The 22,408-nt window shown below is 41.1% G+C and overlaps 1 protein-coding gene across 1 annotated transcript in view; it reads right to left on the reverse strand.

Moving 5' to 3' along the window:
- Positions 1–4,732: 4,732 nt before the first annotated feature.
- Positions 4,733–22,408, reverse strand: part of fam193b (family with sequence similarity 193 member B) — a 44,033-nt gene continuing 26,357 nt past the window's right edge. The window contains exons 5-10 of the mRNA XM_692607.10: positions 20,516–20,924; positions 19,890–20,076; positions 18,526–18,759; positions 8,762–9,698; positions 6,852–6,927; positions 4,733–5,119 (exon numbers count right to left, since the gene is read on the reverse strand). Coding sequence (XP_697699.4) covers positions 5,023–5,119; positions 6,852–6,927; positions 8,762–9,698; positions 18,526–18,759; positions 19,890–20,076; positions 20,516–20,924 — 1,940 coding nt within the window. The 3' untranslated portion in view covers positions 4,733–5,022. The remainder of the gene's footprint in view (positions 5,120–6,851; positions 6,928–8,761; positions 9,699–18,525; positions 18,760–19,889; positions 20,077–20,515; positions 20,925–22,408) is intronic.

The following is a 22,408-nucleotide window of genomic DNA, read 5'->3' on the forward strand; positions in this document are numbered from 1 at the left end:
TCTTGTTTCTAGTCCAGTTATTAAAAAAAATCTTTAATCAAGAAGCATTTTCTAGACCAGCAAAATAAAGCCTTGTGTTATAAACAATGTGCCAAAATAAAGTGAGTTTTTCCTTGAAACAAGCTAAATAATCTGCCAGTGAGGTCAGTAAAATAATCTTGTTTTTCTTTGTAACAGTAGATCATTTTGCTGAGCTTATTGTCGGATTATTTTGCTTGTTTTATGGAGAAACTCGCTTCATTTTGACTCCATATTTATGAAAACAAGACTATACTGTTTGCTTGTCAGAAAATTCATATTGATTTAAGAATTTTTAGGCCTTTGGACTAGAAACAGGACAAAAAATGTAAGTATTTTAAGTATGTTTTGTACTTAAGTATGTAAGCATGTTTTTGCAGCGTGAAGATTAAATGAACATTTAATATTAAAATATGTTTATCTGTACAGTTGAAGTCTGAATTATTCGCCGTGTTTATTTTCCCCCCAATTTCTGTTTAACGGAGAGAAGATTTCCCAGCACATTTCTAATCATAATAGTTTTAATAATTCATCTCTAATAACTGATTTATTTTATCTGTCATGATGACAGTAAATAATATTAGACTAAATATTCTTCAAGACACTAGTATTCAGCTTAAAGTGACATTTAAAGGCTTCACTAGGGTAATTAGGGTAACTAGGCAGGTTAGGGTAATTCGGCAAGTCATTGTTTAGTGATGGTTTGTTCTTTAGACAATTGAAAAAATGTATATCGCTTAAAGGGGCTAATAAAACTGACCTTAAAATGGTTTAAAAAAATAAAAACTGCTTTTATTGTAGCCGAAATAAAACAAAGACTTTCTCCATAAGAACAAATATAATCAGACACACTGTGAACATTTCCTGAATCTGTTCAACATCATTTGGGAAATATTTAAAAATAAAAAATATTCAAAGGGGTGGAGGGGGGAAAAATTCTGACCTCAGCTGTATATCAGAATGGGTGTAGGTTAAAAGGTTTCATATCGTGCATCTCTAATTACAAGAAATATTTTAGACACACAGCTAAAATGCTTTTATTACTTTGAGTTTTTGTGTCTTGTTTCAAGAATAGCACTAAAGGAGGTCGAGCCTTCTCATTTATGGCTCCTAAACACTGGAATAGCCTTCCTGATAATGTCCGAGGCTCAGACACACTCTCAGTTCAACACTAGATTAAAGACTTATCTGTTTAGTAAAGCATACACGAGATGATCCCAAGGTCTCCATAATCCTGGACCAGGCCGTATCCTGAGCAGCTGCTGTGGTGGTCATGGAGGAGTGGAGAGCATGAGACTGATTCCTGTGATGCTCCAGGAACAGATGAGTCTTCACTGAGGTCCAGCATTCTCCAGCACCTAGACTGGAGCTCTGCACAAGACATTTGGCCAGCGGAGAAATGGTTGTGCACAACTGAGCCTGGTTTCTCTCCAGGTTTTTTATTCTTCACTTTCGTCAATTGGTGAAGTTTGTTCCTCTCCGCTGTCGCCACTGGCTTATATGGTTCGGGATCTGTGGAGCTGCGCATGGATTGATTTGCTCTTCAGTGTTTGGACTCTCAGCAGTGATTATTAAACCACACTGAACTAAGCTAAACTGAACTGAGCTTAAAAACTGAAAACTGACACTGTTCACATTCACTATAATCTTCTGTTAAGCTGCTTTGACACAATCGACATTGTAAAAGCGCTATACAAATAAAGATGAATTAAACTGAATAATAACAATCTAAATCAGGGGTTTTCAAACTGTGGGTTGCACAGTGAACAAAGGTGGGTCACATAGCTGCAGCTGTATTTACATTGCGGTGAATCAAAACCAGTACGATTGACGGCAATAACTCAAAAACCTCTTACCCTAAAAACATCTAGTGTGTTTCCCTTCAAAAAGACTAAGCTGGTGATGTTTCACAGCTGTCTTTTTCTTTTTTTTCGCTCGACATTACGAGCACTGCTCCGTTTGAGCACTCGCAATCTGCGTTTAGCTGGGAGAGCTCGCGCAGAGCGGTGCTCTCAGTAAGGGACCGTCGGAAAAGTGCTTTTTCTTGTTTTGTTTTGTTTGCTCCGTCCTGCGTGTTTTATTTTAAACACTACTAATTTTCTCTTAAATGAGCACAAACAGTTACTAAAGTAGTGGAATGCTTCATTATAGATCTGTGCATTCTTACATGAACACCTCTGTTATCAAGCAAAACACAATGAGAGATTCATCTGCTGCTCTTCACTGAATAGCTATAGTAACTTTAATCAATATGCGAATACAATTAAAGGTGAAGTAGATTTTATAGATTTATTTAATTTCTGGATAGGCCATTGATTTTAATAGGCTAAACCTTTTATTTTATTGTCAATATTTTCTAATGTTTGCTTTGTATTCTATCATTTGAAGCTATGTGTTGTCCCATATTTTTTACATCCCAACGTTGACAGATTGCTAATCATTAAATAGCTATAGTGCTATCTGTTAATGTTATGGAAGGGCATAGATGTTATGGAAAATAGTAATATTATTGTAACTACCCCCATCATTCCTTCCTCAAGCAAATGTGTAAATATTAGATCTATTCAGCGATAACGTTAATTGCATTGGCATATTTATCTGACGTTTTCCCAGCTTGTAGTAGTTGATCAAAAAGCGATTTAGTTTCTTATGACTACACTAGCAGTGGAATTTACTAAATTTCCAGTTACTCACTGAAGCTAAGCAGGGCTGAGCCTGGTCAGTATCTGGATGGGAGACCACTAGGGAACACTAGGTTGCTGTTGGAAGTGGTGTTAGTGAGGCCAGCAGGGGGCGCTCAACCTGTGGTCTGTGTGAGTCCTAATGCCCCAGTAAAAGTGAAGGGGACACTACACTGTCAGTGGGCGCCGTCTTTCGGATGAGACGTTAAACTGAGGTTCTGACTCTCTGTAGTCATTAAAAATCCCATGGCACTTCTCGTGAAAGAGCAGGGGTGTAACCCCGGTGTCCTGGCCAAAGTCCCTCTATCGGCCCTTGCGATCATGACCTCCCAATCATCCCCTTCCACCGAATTGGCTCCATCACTGTCTCTCCACTCCACCAATAGCTGGTGTGTGGTGAGCACACTGGCGCCGTTGTCCTGTGGCTGCCGGAGCATCATCCAAGTGGAGCTGCACACTGGTGGTGGTGTGGAGAGACCCCCCCTCATGATTGTGAAGTGCTTTGGGTGTACGGCCATACACAATAAATGCGCTATATAAATACACATTACATTACAGCGATGTGACGGGGCTTGATCATAATCAAGGGGCTTGATCAAAGGTTGATCATATTCTCTTCTGAAAAAAGACGAGGATCTTTTTCAACAAAAAAATGACCACAGTTACAGCCAGCATCCCACAAAAAGCACTTCCAGCCTCATTTTGTGCATATCAAATCGCAAAATCCAAAAAGCCGCACACCATATATTTTTGACTGCTTTGAATGGAGACATTGTTTAACCCATTTTTCCATTTTAAAATATCATGCTGGGTCTTGAGATTGAATCACTTGCCTAGGTGGGTCGCGGAATAAAAAAGTTTGGGAATCCCTGACCTAAATGACTCCTTTCCCCTCTAAAGGAATTAAAATGTAAGACTGTTATTTATGACTAAAAACGATTGATGATATTCTCTCATCTACACGCTCTTCTGTTCAATAAATGTCTTAAAATCCGATATCAACATACACAAGTTCAAAAATCAAACACGACACTTTACGCTTTGTTTTTGTTTGTTTTTTTCAAAACTGTCATGTTTTAATCTTTCGGCATGAAAGATCTTCACAGTATCAAAAGTGAATAATAATAATAATAATAATTATAATAAAAAAACAACAAAATAAAACAGAAAGCCAACATACACTTGGCCATTGATGGTATAGTATAAATCTACATTCCAAATGTTTAAGATAATGTTTTCTAGCTGAATATAACCTGGATAGAGTCAAAGATGTCGGAGAAGGGAAGAAAAACGAAACAAAAACATCTCAAGAATCCTTCAAGGGGGATTTAGTCTAGCACAAACCCAGAGACCAACATCATCTCGTATTTTCTTAAACCGGGATGTGTACAGACATACAGAGCAACGGATAAGCGCCGCACCACATCAGCAAGAGTCCTTGATTGCAGATGTAACGAATGAAGGCTGGATCTAAACTCACCAATCTGAAACCATCATGCGGCCAAAACACGGGCGCACATCTGGAGAGCCAACTACAGACAACAGCATTGAGGACGTGGTCACAGCACAGAGAAACATCCAAACCGGCACACGGAGGATCACTAATCTGGAGGAGATCTGGAGAACTAGTCATGTTCATTAGCTTCAGTAGAAACGAAACGGAGCATAACGTGGTCAGTTTTACGCATCATGCAAAGAAAACGCAGCTCATCTGTGTAGAAAACTCACCCTTTCTGTTCATTTTTAGTGTCAATGTTGGATCTACGTACATCCTAAAAGGTCTCGCTGCCGTTTTTAAAGTACGACAAAAAGTGCACGGTTCAATTTCGTGTGCTTGATGATCCAGATCGCTCTGCTTGAATTCACATGGACGTCATCATCTTCTAAGACTAAAACACAGCCTGAACATCTGAGCGATCCCACGTTTTCGCATCTATACTAAGACTACAGTAACGTTTGCGTGGTTTGAGCTTATAAAATGTACCTTGGACAGGCTCGCTGGGGCAAACCGCTGTGTATTCTTGCGCATTTCATTGTTTAAAAACGTTTTTATTGTAAAAACAACTGTGTACATACGACATATAAAGCAGTGGATCAGTACCCGATCGTGTTTTAGCCGTCACAAGCTGCAGCGTAGTGGGACTGAGGTCAGGACGCAGCTAGAAATTAAAAAGTGTTTGATGATGATGATGATGGTCGAAATCAATTTCCCGTGGCATAGAGAGGCAGAAGGGCTGTGAGCGGGCCGGTCGAGTGCTGGGTTCAGGAAACCCAAGGCCAAAAGGAGATTTCAGTACAGTTTTGCATCCGGCTCCTCCGTCTGTTACTGAGCTGCATTTGAGGGCATCTTTTTGAGGCTGAAGTTGGACCAGTTCACCGCCACCTTCTGTCGGGTCTGTTTAGCAGAGTCCAGGCAAAACCTGAGGCCAGGCAATAGAGAGAAATCAGAAGAAGGTCATTTTATCAATGACACTCTTTAAAGATGCAATGAAATCATCAATTCTTATTTGCATATGTAATTAGCAGTGCTTGTTATAAATGATGTCATTCAGGGGCGGAGCTATCAGTGGTTTAAAGCAGGGTTATCGGATCTTTAGGGTGAGCCTATGTGGAGGGTGGAGCTATCATTGATTTAGGGCCGGCCTATCAGTACATTAGAGCGGAGCTATCTGTACATTAAGGCAGAACTATCTGTACTTTTGGGAGGAGCAACCAGTCCTTTAAGGAGGGGCTATTAGTGGTTTACAAAGGAGCTATCAGTACAATAGGGCGTGGCTATCAGTCCTTTAGGGAGGAGCTATCAGTGCTTTAGGGAGGAGCTATCAGTGCTTTAGGGAGGAGCTATCAGTCCTTTAAAGCATGGCTATCAGTGCTTTAGGGAGGAGCTATCAGTCCTTTAGGCCAGAGCTATCAGTGGTTTAGGGCGGGGTAATCAGATCTTTAAGGTGAGGCTATGAGTACTTTTGGGGCGGAGCTATCACTGCTTCAGGGCAGGGCTATCAGTACATTAGGGTGGAGCTATCTGTACTTTAGGGAAGAGCAGTCAGTCCTTTAGGGAAGGGCTATCAGTGATTTAGGGTGAAGGTATCAGTGGTTGGGGAGGGGCTATCAGTTATTTAGGGCGAACTTATCATTTCTTTAAGGCGGAGCTCTCTGTCCTTTAAGGCAGGACTATAAATCCTTCAGGGGTTCTATCAATTCTTCAGGGCGGGACTATCAGTCCTTTAGTGCGAGGTTATCTGTCCTTTAGGGAGGGGCTATCTGTCCTTTAGGGCAGGGTTTTCTGTCCTTAAGGGAGGGGCTATCAGTCCTTTAGGGCAGGGCGGGGCTGTCTGTCCTTAAAAGAGGGGCTATCAATCCTTAAGGGAGGGGCTATCAGTCTTTTAGGGCGGGGTTGTCTGTCCTTAAGGGAGGGTCTATCAATCCTTTAGGGTGGGACTATCAGTCCTTTAGGGCGGGGTTGTCTGTCCTTAAGGGAGGGGCTATCAGTCTTTTAGGGTGGGGTTGTCTGTCCTTAAGGGAGGGGCTATCAATCCTTTAGGGTGGGACTATCAGTCCATTAGGGCGGGGTTTTCTGTCCTTAAGGGAGGGCCTATCAGTCCTTTAGGGCGGGGTTTTCTGTCCTTAAGGGAGGGGCTATCAGTCCTTTAGGGCGGGGTTGTCTGTCCTTAAGGGAGGGGCTATCAGTCCTTTAGGGCGGGGTTGTCTGTCCTTTAGGGAGGGGCTATCAGTCCTTTAGGGCAAGGCTATCAATCCTTGATACGAGGCGGGGCTATGAGTCCTATATTGCATCATACATAACCAACAAACTCAAAGTCAGAAAAAATTACTTCATATATTGTCATTTATTAAAATCATATTAATGATTCTTATCTAATGATAATTAAGTTTCTGTCATATATTTAAAAATATTTTGCATGAGTATATATGCAGCATATACGGCACCAGAGCAGCACATTCTGTGTTCTACACTGATATTTATAAACACTAAAAACTGAACTGTGAGGCAGGGCAGGTTTATTTATAAAGCACATTTCATACACAAGTATTATTCAAAGTGCTGTGATTGAATTTGTACTGTAGTTTAAATACAAATGGTGGTAATTATAATATTGATGTTTTGTTTTGGCAAACACCACTATTAAACATTACCTTTTGAAATATTCAACCTCGCGATCAATCTCATCCATTTCTGTGGGGTCCACGTCTTTGGGAAGAAACACATCATCTGACAGAGAGAAATGGACAAATTAAAGCAGCGAAGAGCAGGAAATTGTTTGGATAAATATGATGCTAGGTGCAATATGATGATATAAATCATGTGGAAAAAGTAAAAAGTCGATCATTTCATATTATGTTCTATTTTTTATATCGTTGTGTCATAAAATACATTGTTTACAGTAATACTTTTCATATTTTTCATTGTGTATGAGCAAAATTTTACATGTCTTAATGGGTATGCGGAGTTGCAGTTGCATATGTGTGTGTGTATATATATATATATATATATATAGTGTTTCCTCTAGGATTTTTTCCAGCTGTGGCGGCAGACTTTTACACAGATCTACCACTACATGTGGCGTTATTTCATTGACAAATGTCATGGTCGCAGTATAAGAAGTCGAGATGCATTCATGTAATAGCCTACGAGCATGCCAATCTCTGCTTGAGCGCCGATTTCCTCTGTTCGTGCACAAAATCTCTTGTGCGCCCTCAAATATACGCTGCTGAAGTGCAGATTTTTTAACGCGTCCTCAAATAAACGTGTGATTTAGTGTGTTTATGTAGCGAGTATGTCTCCAACATTTATTAGATTTGCTAGGAATATTTATGAATGTCTCCGATAGACTTGCGGAGCGGACCGCAGCATTAATGCGTCCTGAAGTAAAGTGAAACGGCTATAAACTCCAGCAAGATGAAGTCAATATATGCAGAGCCACAGACCTTTATCTGTAAATAAAGTATAATTATGGAAACTGTGTTCATCATAACTGAGAGCTACGCCGTGTTTGCTGGTCTCACGCATCACACACCTGTCTGTCAGTCAGTCAGCACGTCACCTTAAAGGGTTAAACAGAACGCACAGCACTACTACAGTCACAGAAAAGTTTGCGCTGTTATTATTCACTTATCCTTTCATACGTTTTCGGTGCGGTTTTAATATGCTATTTAAAACACGACCAAATATTATGAATGCGAAGCTGTAATGTAGCCGTGGTGGGATGAATTTTGGTGTGGCGCCTCGCCACGGAAGAATGAATGCAGCGGAAACCATGTAGATAGTAGTGAAATAGTTTCAGAGTACTGTGATGACATGCTGGAGAAGCAAATAAATGTAAACAGTCATTATAACAGAGCAGATAATAAATACTGAACTGTAGTGATGGGTCGTTCATGAACGATTCGTTCATTTTAAAAGCACATTCATCCGCGCTTGTGCACATTCGTGCAGGTAGTATCGGTAATTTCAAGTCATCACATTGGCAGAAGCCAATCATATGCGTTTAGAGCCGGAAAAAGAATTGATCCGCTCACCTCTCGAGTCCTCTATCGGGTCTGAGTTTGATGACCCCATGCCTGTTTAAAGGGTTAAACAGAACGCACAGCACTACTACGGTCACAGAAAAGTTGGTACTGTTATTATTCACTAACCTTTTCATACTTTTCGGTGCGGTTTGAACCCGCTATTTTAAAAAAACGACTGAATATTTTGAATAAGAAGCTGTAATTTAGCCGTGGCAGGATGAATTTTGGTGTGGCGCCCTGTCACGGAAGAATGAATGTAGCGGAAACCATGATATATATATATATTATACAGCATATACGGCGCTCTAATCTTAATAGTAATAAAATCTTGAAATGCTTAAATCTTTCCAAACTTTATTAATGACTATGTTAGGCTCAAGCATAAGGAATTAAGCAGAGAGGAGCTGTTTGTAAAGTATACAGCACAGTCTGTTGATAAACACTAAGCTCAGAAACATCACATCACATTTAATAAATCAATGCAGAATCATTGCAACTCAACACCTCAGCCCTTACACTTCAAATAATCCACTCACCGATAGCATTACTGGACTTCTCCGTCTTGTTTTTGTTCTTGTTCTTAGTCTTCCCCTTGGGCTGCTGTGCACTGGGAGTGTTGCTGATGCTTTTAGTGTCTCCATCATGCTCCGGTCTGCTTCCCCGCGTGTCCGACAGCTCATTTTTCGCCCTCTGCTGTGTGTTTGTCGCAGTATTATGATGACCATTGGAGGACGTCTGCTTACACACTTTCACCTCCTCCGCTTTCTTATTTCCATTCTTCTGTGCATCCACCTGCTGTGTTTTGCATCCCCCTTTAGTGCTCTTATCACAATCCGCCGCTTTTATCTCCTGCGCTTTATGCGTTGATGATTTCCCACTGACCTCCTGCTGCTTTTTACTCTTCTTCATCTTGGCTCCTGCTAAACTCTTGATCTCGGGCAGCGCTTCACCGGGTTTAGCGGCGCTCTGGGTGGATTCTGGAGCCGGGATTCGTTCTGGCGAGCGCACGCGGATGAGTTTGGAAAGACTGGGCGTAGAGTGAAGCCTCTGGATGTCTTTGGCGGCTGTTGTCGTGTCTTCCCAACCGTTCACGATGTCTAAATCTCTCTTAAAGTTCCTCAGCGAGAGCGGCGCCAGGTCAAGATCGATCTGCTGCAGATCTGAGGATCCGTTGAGGTGAGAAAGCAAATGATTTCCTTCAAGCGTCGCCGCTTTTTTGGGGAAGTCGTTGACGTCCAGGTTGAGGTCGTACATGCTGAAGGAGGCGCGGATGGAGTCTTTGATGGTGTTTTTGATTTCCTCCAGGCGGCTGGTCAGGAAGCTGTTCACGCGCTCCAGCTCTAGCTGAGGCCACTCCAGGAGCCGGTTAGCATCTGCATCTGGAGCCGAGTCCTCCATGGGGTCTGGAGGAGAAGCGGAGCGTGGGTCACTGCCGACTGCATCCATACTGCACTGAAGAGCCCGCTCCTTCTCCTGGAGAGAGAGAGAGAGAGAGAGAGAGAGAGACGAGGATTCAGTCACTGTTCAGCACACATGCAGAATACAGAAGTTAGAAGATTTCTAGGAATTGAAGTTAGAACTGGGCCGCCATGGTGGCACTGTGGCCTCACAACAAGAAGGTCCCTGATTCGAGCCTTTTCTGGGTCAGTTGGTGTTTCTGCGTGGAGTTTGCATGTTCTCCCTGTGTTGGTGTGGGTTTCCTCCGGGTGCTCCGGTTTCCCCCACAGTCCAAACACATGCGCTATAGGAAACTTGATGAACTAATTGGCTGTATTGTCTTGTGTAAATATGAAAGTGTATGGGTGTTTCCCAGTGTTAGGTTGCAGCTGGAAGGGCATCCGCTGCGTAAAACATATGCTGGAATAGTTGGCAGTTCTTTCTGCTGTGGTGACCCCTGATTAATAAAGGGACTAAGGTAAACAAAATGAATGAATGAAGTTCAAATATAATGTTTTCAGTGCAACAATGCTCAACAAGGCATCCCGAATGAGGTGACGGGCAACATGCTGCCTTCCCCGCCCACCTCCAAACCCTACTCCAGCCAGGCACACGCTGCACTAGCTCGCAGAATGGCTTTAACGTTAATGTAATCCTCCTATAACCAACAGCGGGTCTGGCGTTTGGGAGCACTGGTTTCTCTGTAAGTTATGAGGGGGATGGTAAGAGAGCGGTGGATAAAAAACAACAACAATGACATCTGCTATGACGGCAAGTTATTTTAGCGGTAATATTTGAGCATGTCAATTCATTTGCACTGACATCACGGAATCAGTAACTGAAATTAGACGAAAAACTGGAAACACGCGCACTACATGGGACTATCCCCACAGTAGAGCTGCACGATTCTGAGAATCGCGATTTTTTGCTTAAAATAAAGATCAGGATTTTCTCACGATTCTGTAGATGTAAAATAAAGGTTTGGTAAAAACAAACATACGGCACAACATCGATAATAGTATTATGTGTAGGTCTACTGGCTTCTATAAATAATTCTATTCTACTTATATTAATTCTGATGTTGAATTATTATGTTTGAGATATATGCTTGCAATCTGTCATATTAGACAATTTAATTCACTGGTAAAATCAGACATTTGCCATTATCAGATTATATTCAACATTATATAGGCTAGAGTAGTTATACTGACACTGTACACATTTATTTTCATGCACAACTGTGTGTTCACTATGAAAGAAAAAACATATCAAACGCTTGCTGTAATCATAACTCTATAATGCGATATGATCATTTAAATGAACTTTCGGTTTCATTTTGACTGCTAAGCGATTGTCATACTTCGTGTACGGCTCCTAAACGATCACTCTGTGCCACAATCTGAATATTATTTACAACTGTATTACCTATTACTCACAACATGTGCAGGTTCTGTTCACTAAAGTAGACGCGCGCGCGTCTATCATTAAGTAGAGAGCGCGCGTCCTCTCTGTGATAACAGCTCATGGTCAGCAGCTCACGTCACATGTGATTTCCCGGCCGCGAAAACATCATTTTATGAAGACAAAAATTACATTTTTAGGTGAATTATACCTTATCAATACAGTATGCGACTCATTCAACATCATTTAGAGGTGTCAATGTCACTGAGCAGTGTGTGTGAAACAATGAAAAGACTCGTGCAGCTGCCTTTTCCTCTCTCCTGAACTTGAAAATATGATTGACAGAATCGTAGAAATGCTGGATTAAGATCGTCTAGGGGGTCAAATCGAGATCGCCATCTTTTAACGATTAATTGTGCAGCTCTACGCCGCAGCATTCAGACAGGCAATTCCTACTGATTCAAACAAATCACCAAGGCAATCGGTACATTTATAGCTGTGGATATGAGACTTAATCGGTAGTGGAAATGTTGGGTTTTAAGAAAATGTTAAATGTAATAGAGCACCGTAACATTATTCCTTTATAAGCCCATTTCAGTCAGATAATTCCTGCTTTCAGATCCACTGAAATGTCAAATCAAGCAGATCTGTGCTGTCTGAGGTAAAGGTGGACACTTATCGTTCTGAAAATAAAAAATAAATACTTAAAGGGCCATGAAACCCCCTCGTTTCAGCAGGGTGTTTTCACACCTCTACTTTGGAAAAAGTCAGAAAAGTGGGCGTGTCCAGCTCTGTTTAGGGGGGAGTGTCAGAGGAAGAAAAGCGGCTTGGTATTGGAGTGTCTATTTGGGCACGCTGAATTTCAGAGTCAAAACACACCCACAGCGGACAATGTGACTGTGTTTACATGGACCTCTGTAGTCGAATTATTTGCCAAATTATTAAATGGTGGACTTTAACTGCAGTTTGGCTCTTTCATTCAGGGAATTCAGTCATCTCCCTCGCGACAAACGTGATATTTGATTCGAGGAGCTGCTCTAAGCGTGTATTTTTCATGCAATGTTTGATACCGCACAGCGAATGAGAGAAAAAAAAACTCAGCATTTCCCGGAAACTTAGATGCACACGGCAGGTAGCGTCAGAAAGCCGCGTGTGTTATTCCCGTCACAAAAATCCAACACGAGGTTATAGTTTGGTTGTAACTGTTAGTGCTAACTTGCACTCGGTGCAATAGTTTGTTTGATACGAATAAAATACGAACTGAATAAACAAAGAGCACTGGTCGCTCACTTACCAAATCTGTAGAGACAGGACAATCACCAGCAACTAGAGCTGCGTCTTTATTTAGAGGAGACTACAATCTGGATCTCAGCGTTTGCAGATGAGAACAGCTCTCAGGTAAACAATAATCCTCCTTAGACACGTAAGTTATTGTTGTCGCGTACACTGTTAATCCACGCGTGAGTCTGCGCTCTCACAGAGAGAAAATGAAAACGAAACTTAACAGCAGCAAACTATAAAAGCAACACTTCACGCTTGTTTTGCCAACACAACGTGGCGTCTCTGTCGTCTAAACACTGTGACAGTAATGAATATTAATGAAGTTGCACAATAGAGCGCACTGATTGGTTTGAACCAAGCCTTACTCATGCATTAATGCATCACACTGTAAGACGTAATAAGACTCACTCTGGCACAGACGCCCAGTCTGCACGCTGGAATACACGATATTATCTCATGGCTGTGACGCAGCTTCAAAAATTCGTTTTAAACAGGAAGTACGAATTTGCTTGAAATAACGCAAAAACAACCAATTTACACTTTTTAGCGTGATATAGGTGTCCTAATAGTCTTTTTAGCAGTGTGGGACACATATACCACTGTCAACAGCTCAACACATGTGTTTTGGTGTTTCGTGACCCTTTAAAGATGGATTGAAACTGAGTTCCATATACAAACTCAATTGTTCTTTTATTTTTATTTGTTTAACTGTTACACTATTACATTTTTTTTTTTTTAAAGGAAGCTTTTCGGTTTTGAGTATAAAGGATTTGTTTTATTTGCTGCTAAGCAGAAACCCCGGAAGTACAGCTCTATCACTGTTTAAAGAAAAAGAAAACAAACAAGATCATACTTTAATGATATAGGAGCCATATTACTTTTCATTTATTATAATGTTTATTTGTATACTGATTAGTTTGGGTTTCACAGTGATGTTTTATGTTTTGGTCACGTGGGCATAACTGGCACCTGCTAGAACATATAAAGCGCGTGCACAATCAAACGGGTGAGGAGGAGAGAAGGAGAGTTTGGTCGTATTATTTGTTGACCGCAAAACGGCATCGCAACGGCACACGCAACAACCATCACTACAACGCAATAATCGGCTCCATACAAAACAGGTATTCAACGACACAAATTGTTGTATTGTTTGTCATGCTTCAAGTTTACATAAAGTTTTCCTTATAACATCTTGGGCTCAGTGTGTCTGTCTAAAGCCACCAGCGCGTCACAAATACAAAGGACCTTCACTGCCTCTCTAGCTACTCAAGGAGGCATCAGGAAGTTGCAATAAATGATGTTAGTTTTAATACATGAAAAAATTAATGAGAAATCCTCTAGCTTTTTTCTTTTTTTGCTGTATCGAAAACGTACCGAACCGTGACACCGTCACGGTTCATTTTTGTGAACCGTTACATCCCTAATATATATATATATATATATATATATATATATATAGTTGAAGTCAGAATTATTAGCCCCCTTTATTTTTTTTACTTCTTTTTAAAATATTTCTCAAATGATGTTGAACAGAGCAAAGAAATGTTCACAGTATGTCTGATAATATTTTTTCTTCTGGAGAAAGTCTTATTTGTTTTATTTCGGCAAGAATTAAAGCAGTTTTAAATTTTTTGAACACCATTTAATGGACAAAATTATTAGCCCCTTTAAGCTATATTTATTCTCGATAATCTACAGAACAAATCACTGCTATACAATAACTTGCCTAATTACCCTAACCTGCCAAGTTAACCTAATTAACCTAGTTAAGTGTCTAAAAAATATCTAGTAAAATATTATTTACAGTCATCATGGCAAAGATAAAATAAATCAGTTATTAGAAATAAGATTAACAAAACAAAAAGGTTGCCAAAAGATTAATTGTGATTGGTCACATCCAGAATAAAAGCTTTTATAAATGTTTAAGGGATAATCAACGGCTTGCTGTGCATTGAAGGATTTAAATGCACGATGTGGAAATCTCTGTAAAGTACATTAAAATCCTTTAACGCACAGCAAGCCGTTGATTATCCCGCTTATTCCATGGTCATTTGCTGAGTTAGGGCTTAGTTTAAACTAGTTTTGAGCGTTGCAGTGAACTATTTGTCCAAAACTTCCTCATTTTTGACTTTCTAGATTTTCTAGTCCCTCCACTGAACCAGCAGTGACACCCAGACAGAGAGAGGGACAGGCTTCATACACATATTCACTACAAAAATTCCAGGACATTTTTCATGACCTAATGTTTCATGTAATGTTTACATGTATGTGGTGAATCATAAGAAGCGTTTACATTTATTACAGCATATCATAAAACATGCAATAGTTTCAATTTATTTTTATATCTATGTAAAATAGATGATGCCTACACAGCACTAATAATGAGAGAGCATGTTTTTGGCCAAAAAAGAAAAGAAGTAAAAACAACTAACTTCCGTTCCAATATACAGTAGAGCTGCACGATTCTGGCTAAAATGAGAATTGCGATTTTTTGCTTAAAATAAAGATCAGGATTTTCTCACGATTCTGTTGATGTAAAATAAAGGTTGATATGAGTAGGCAATTATTGTTTTTAGTGTATGTGAAAGGGCAAACTTTCCAAGATGGGTGGTGACCATGGTGGCCATTTTGAAGTCGGCCATCTTGGATTCAACTTTAGTTTTTTTTTCAATAGAAAGAGGGTCATGTGACACATCAAACTTAATGGGATTTTCACAAGAAAAGCAATGGTGTGCTTGGTTTTAATGTAACTTTATTCTGTCATGAGTTATTTACAAGTTTCATACAACTTTTAAAATGTGTTTAATGTGCTGCCCATTGTGCAATGCAACCCTCATCTCCCACTATTCACACACTTATTGACACCACAGGAGAAATGCCAGCACAGGCTTCCAGTATCCGTAGTTTCAGGTGCTGCACACCTTGTATCTTCACACTATAGACAATAAAGATAGTGGGGCCATTCTTCATCAATGGAAACCTCAAGGCCACTGGATATTTGACATTGCTACATGATGATGTGTTTCCCTCTTTATGCATTAAAGCTGGCACGTTCCCTGAGTTTCTCCAGCAAGATGGTGCAGCACCACATTATGGGTGTCAGGTCCGAGCACTCCTAGATGAACAGTTTCCTGAAAAGTGGATTGATCGTCGTGGGCTGGTTGAATGGCCCCTAAGGTCTCCCGATCTGCCCCCCTTAGACTTTTATCTTTGGGGTCATCTGAAGGCAATTGTCTATGGTGTGAAAATACAAGATGTGCAGCACCTGAAACTACGGATACTGGAAGCCTGTGCTGGCATTCCTCCTGCGGTGTTGCTATCAGTGCATGAAGAGTGGGAGAAGAGGCTTGCATTGACAATCCAACACAACGGGCAGCACATTGAACACATAAATGGCCCACCCTGTAGTTGCATGTGGTCTGGCTTTGCTCCACTTATCCAATTTGTGTCTATATGTCTGAAATATCCTGAAGCAGCAGTACTATTTTGTAAGGGTGTCATGATCCTCCAAATCCTCGATTCGATTACATTTTCGATTCTAAAGTCACGATTCGATTCGATTTTCGATTATGAATAATTAATTAATTAATGACGAATTAATTATTTGTAGCCTACCGTTTAAACTACCTGACCTGCATGCTCTTTGTTTTACCCATAAACAAATCATACAGTAAATGAATAAAGGCAAGACACACACATAATTAGCACCTGTCAATCACTTTTTCTGCGGGACTCGTGAATAGGCAGTGATCTGTGTCGTTATAATGGCGTCGGTAAAAAAGACGCACAACCAACAGAAACCAGCCAACAGTATCTGAGGTGTTCGCTAAAATGACTCAGTACAAGTGAGTAAAAGATTGAAGCAGTCCTCTGACTGCCTGGACCTGCTGTCTCGAGCGCATGGCTGTGTGTGCGTCTGTGTGTGTGTGGTCACGTGATGTGCATTTTCAGAGGTAGAGAGGAAGGAGGGCTGCTCAGAAATGCTACACGCCACTGTGGATGTCAAATCGTTGTCGTTCTAAAATGCCATTTAAAAACAAAGACAGTGTAAACAGGGCCTGAGTGTGAACTTTTCGCGAGCGGATTTGCAACGGGGGCGGGCGGAGGATCGCGATGCCGGTGTTATCTATCGGACGAACCGTACGTAATACGTACATAGCAGAGCTTGCAAAACTGTGGGGGTTTTTTTGTCGACAACACGAATGTTGTCAACATAACTCACTGGAAATCCAAAATGCTTCCACACCGGCGACTTCATTGAAAGAGGAGAGGGTTTAAGCTCTGTCGACGGGTCTCCTGCGTCTGCAGTTTAACAAGCACTTCAACAAGCCTGTTTTTTCCCGCTTGGCAAGCCAAGCTGACGTGACATGGGGGCGTGGCAGCATCGACGATTCTATTTTTGATTCAATAATCGAAATTGAGCATAAATTTGAGCACCCCTACTATTTTGTATTGTCGCATGAGATTCCCGCTTTTTTTAAAGAAAAAAATATAACATTAATGCACATCAGTAACTCGCTAGTAGTTTATTTAATGCATGTGCCTGTAAGAAAACATTGCAAATAATTGGAAATCCGCAATAATCAAACCCTTGGAAACAACTGTTGTTGGAACCATAGACTGTAAAATATATGGACGAAGTGTCCGTGACGTCACCCATAGGCGCAAAAGAAGCCACAAGTAGGCGTGGCCAACCGTCGCCATTTTGTTCGCGCGTCATCACACTCACAGAGGGATATCCAACAAGGGCAAAGAGGCGGAGAGTGGGCGGAGCTACAGACACCTGCTGGCATTTTGATTGGACCTGGTTCAGACACACTTTACTTTGGGAGAACGCTTAATACTTTATCCCCTGAGACTCGCTTGTGTTCTGACCACATGTGCTTGGCTGTACACATAAATAAAGTGTTTAGTCTTTTAAAAACTCTGCTGTTATACATTGAGCCACTAAACATTGTTCTTATGATGTTTTTCAACAGGAGGAAAACGCAAATTACTTCCAAACACTTCAGATATAGTCTGTGTTAGTTAATGTAAGACTATTGATGAACTCCAGCATAACACTGTATGACAACGCTTCAGATGACTGATCTAGAGCCCACAGCTAATCAGTCTGTCAGACTGTGGAGTGCATTACAGCTCTAAAGAGCATTATAAATGATCTTGAATAAAACAAATACATGTATAGAGATGGTATACAAGTATATAACTTTACTCACATGGGAAACGGAGGCCACGTAAATGGTTTGTGAGCACAATTAAGTGCACACAGCGTCCCATATCATCTGATAATTGTAGGAAATAATCCCTAAAGGCAACTGACTGTGTAAAGCCACAAAAAACAAGATAAAAATAGGATGAATATGCCGAAATCAGAGGCTAATCTCGAGGAGTCAGCTAAGATGAAGTGACGGCGACCAGCGAGACCTAGCTGTCAATCAAGTGGCCACGCCCTTAATTATGCAAACTTAATATAACCTAATATTAAGGAAACAGATGAGTTATAAAAAAATTCACCCCCCTCACAGTTGTCATGAAGGTTAATATTAGCTTTATGAACCAAAATCGCTCTTTGTAGCAGGCTGTAAACACCTTTTGTGGAAGTTGGCCATTCTAACAGTGTGCTTAATTAAACTTTGTTCTATTATGGAGACAGGACTAGCGGATTTTCGATGAATTGCAGTTTCAGTTACTTCCGTATTGGCCTCCCGAGGGAGAGCGGGAGGTTGCGGCTTGGTCGGAACCAAAGTTCACACTGACTGTGTTCTGTGGACTCCTCTCAAGCAGTGGACGTCTTCATTCTGATTGGTTGCAGTTGAACCGCGTCATAGCTCATTACCATAAAATTGACTTGATTTCAACTCTCCTCGACGCCCAGACCGGCGAAGACGCGCCGTGCTGCTCCTCGCCGCCGGCTCTCATTGAAAATGAATGACTTCCGGCTACTTTGACACTCTCGTCGCTTTCGGTCTGAACGCACAGTAAGGCTGGGCAAATTGACCTCATTGACCTCTCAAGATGCTTTATATGGTTGCAAAAAAACGAAATGATTTTTCAATGACGAACAAATCTCAGAGTGAAGGTATAAATTGTGTGCAAACAATTCAGACTGCAATGAACTTCAGAAGTAATTACAGCTGTGATATTTAAACACACAGTGAGGTAAAAACGACCCGCGTACCTTCTTCTTCTGTTTGTGCCGTGCCCGCTTTGCCGCCTTGGCGCTGTTGACAGGTTTGGGCTCGGTGCTGTTGATGAAGTCCAGCAGTTCGTCCACGTCTCGGTGGTCGATGGCACTGGGAGCAGCCGGGTCCAGATCCTGCCTCTGGGGAAGCTCTTCTTTACGACGGGTCAGTCTGGACCGCAGCTTCTCCCGGATCTCCGCATAGTTACGACTGGTGGGAGCAGCTGGAGGCTGGACAGGGGAGAGCAGGGCTGTTATAGCAGAGCTGATAATGACTGAATACAAATGAAGTCAAAACTATTCGCCCTCCTGTGAATTTATTTTCATTGTCAAATATTTCCCAAATGATGTTGAACAGATTCAGGTGTTTTTCACAGTATTTCCTCTAATATTTGTTCTTCTAGAGAAAGTTTTTTTTTTAGAAACAAAAATGCAAAATGCGGTAAAAATCCTACACGAGGTTAAAGTTTGGTTGTGGTGCTAACATGTTTACACTCGGTGTAATAGTTCGATACGAACAAACTGAATAAACAAAGAGCACTGGTCGCTCACTGACCAAATCTGTAGAGACAGGACAATCACCAGCAACTAGAGCCGCGTCTGTATTAAGAGGAGACTAAAGCGAATCCGGATCTCAGCGTTTGCAGATGAGAACAGCTCTCAGGTAAACAATAATCCTCCTTAGACACGTAAGTTATTGTTGTCGAGCGTCGCGTACACTGTTAATCCACACGTGACTCCAGCTGCGCTCTCACAGAGAGAAAATGAAAACAAAACTTCACTGCAGCAAACTATAAAAGCAACACTTCACGCTTGTTTTGCCAACACAACGTGGCGTCTCTGTCGTCTAAACACTGTGACAGTAATGAATATTAATGAAGTTGCACAATAGAGCGCGCTGATTGGTTTGAACCAAGTTTTACTCATGCATTAATGCAACACACTCTGAGACGTAATACGGCACACTCAGGTATAGACGTCCAGTCTGCACGCTGGAATACACGATAAGATCTCATGGTCGTGATGCAGCTTCAAAAATTAGTTTCAAACCGGAACTACGAACTTGCTGGAAATAACGCAAAAACAACCAATTTACACTTTTTAGTGAGATATAGGTGTCCTAATAGTGTTTTTAGCAGTGTGGGACACATATACCACTGTCAACAGCTCAACACATGTGTTCTGGTGTTTCGTGACCCAGTTTTGTGCATAAATGTAACTCATATCATTGAATGGAAACAAAGCAACTGAAGAAAATATTAATGTAAACGAGATATCTGTGAGAACACTGTATATAAATAAATATACAGTATATATGATTAGTTTCTTTCCTTTCCATTACTAGTTGACAGAAAGCGTACCGCGTTGTGGCCGAAGAACTCGCAGTAGCAGCAGTCACAGTATTTTCCGTCCTTCTGGTTGTTGGATGAAGATGCACAGGAGCTGCGCTCAGAGCTGCTGTCCTCATCATCTCCTTCCTCCAACTCGCAGGGCGAAGTGTGACAAAGCGACCCGTTGGGTACCTTGTGTCCTTTACAAGCCTGGTCCCTGCTCACACACACACACAACAAAACATACACCACACTTCAATTGCAAAGCCATGACAGCATACAATCATGCATTCTTGACTGTTGCTGGTTTGATTAGTGGGATGATTAGTCATTTTTTTTCTGATTAAAATCAGTTGCAGTGCACAAAAAAAGATTAGTTTCTAGCTTTGGAGTGTTTGGACACACTATAATCTGCGGTTTTACTCCACAGAACTCATATAAAAGCCAGAAACTCTTCTTCACAGGCCTATCTAAAGGGTTAATGCTGCTAAAAATGTCTACCTCATGCATGATTATATGCGGTCATGGCTTTGCGATCAATAAATGAGATTATAATGAGGGTCAATGGGGCAAAAACAGCCCCCAACATAACCAAAGGGGAGTCAAGCTGAACAGTACACACAGGTTACATCACACCGAACAGAGTCCGTGCTCACCTGCAGGCTCCAGGCGTCACGTGTCCAGCATTGGGTGATGCTACAGAGCTGCCGTTACTGTGTCCGTTGCACGGGTGACTGCATCCTATAAGCGAGTTGCTAAGTTTGCCGTGTTGCGAGTTAACAGCGGGAATGTGTGCGTTCTTGCAGGCGCTGGGCTTGTGTAGGGCCACCGGACTGTCCGGCCCGCTCGAGTGCTTGGCTGTGGGAGCGTGAATGTTTGGTACCAGCGGGGAAAAGGGAGCGTGCGAAGGCAGTCCCGAATTAGCAGAGCCGACGTGCACATGCTGACTGGAGTTCTGCTTGGGAGGCAGCAGTGAGGAATGCTGGGAAGACAAACCCGTCGGACTGTTGGGCGGCACTGACAGGTCTGCAGACTGGTGGTGGTCGTTTGGGTGGAACGCTTCACCTGTGGACAAACACGCATTTGGGTTACGTGAAATTATTCGTCACAAAATCGTCATTTTATTTACAACATCAAATCAGATAAAGTTAGTGTGGAAAACACACACACACACACACACACACGCACACACACACACACACACACACACACACACACACACACACAATAAAGTAGTGGTTTCTAAATTTATTTTTAATTTAAAACAACAAACATTTAACATTTAACATTTTCCTCCTGATTTTTATTTGTTTTTATTTCATTTTTTTAATAATTCTGAAATACTTTTCTCTACTATTAGCACCACCATACTTCAGACTGTTGTTTCTCCATCAATTTTTTTCTTCTGTTGACACCTGTGAAAAAAATTCCAATAGTATCTGGATGCAGCCTTTATGATGCAAGCTGAGACTGCATCACTCAGCGATGCAATGTCAGACTCAATGCACTCAATAGAGCGAGTGATGTCACTGTGATGGGTAGGGTTAGGGGCGGGGTTAGGTGAGCGCATTAAAAAGCATTGGATGCAGCTCAGATTGCACTGCACCAGGTCTGCAGCCAGACCCATCTCAAAAATTCCGCATTTTTTTTGCTGATAAGATTGTTGGAATTTGTTCTCAGACTTGTAATCAATGCTCTTACAATTTCTGTTGCCCCCTTGAAAAAAATCGAACCAGCTTTATTCCTGTGTCTCTGTCACAACTTACTGACATTGTTGCACATATAAAGCCTTCTGGTTCTTCATGTGATATCATTCCAGCCACGGTATTTAAGGAGACGATGCACTCAAGCATTCGAGGAAGCATTTAAAAACATCGTCAATCAGCTGATGCATCAGCAATCACTCATCTGCAAGGTTTGAGTGGATAGATACACAGAGAGTTTTTAATTTTTGTAATTTTAAAACTCTTTGAAATAAAACTAACATATCTATCACCCTGCCGTTTCCTAAATATCAGTGTATTTCTTTCTAACATTGTTATTTTTTTAATTACAAAACAGTAAAGAACTGAGCATTTCTGCTTTAAATTACCATATTGGTCAAAATGACTGCATGCATGTCTGATACTTTTCGCTGTGACTTTAAATATGTGTGTATTTTCTTGCCTGGCAACTTCCTGCTAACATAAACAAAACTTTCTGATGGCAAAAACATCAATTTACTTCAGATATCTTTCAAAACTGAAAATTCTGTGCTGTGTAACAGCTCCTGTTTGAAAGTGAAAATGAAAGCCAAGACCTTTAAGTGTTTTGGTATCTTAACTACATATTTATAAGCTGTATTACCAAAAAAAGATGATATTTTTAGGGTAATGGTGTCATTAAATATGATGCCAGATATTCAAAGCTTAATTTTAATATCTCAATAATAGCTTTGAATGTAAATATGCTGTGACAGTATGGCGTTTTATATGCGAACGGTCAGAATGAGCAGTATGGTAATTCTAATAGTTACAGAATTCTAGCTCCACTGTTATTATAGCCTCCTC

The sequence above is a fragment of the Danio rerio genome, chromosome 14, assembly GCF_049306965.1.
Source record: "Danio rerio strain Tuebingen ecotype United States chromosome 14, GRCz12tu, whole genome shotgun sequence".
Lineage (NCBI taxonomy): Eukaryota > Metazoa > Chordata > Actinopteri > Cypriniformes > Danionidae > Danio > Danio rerio.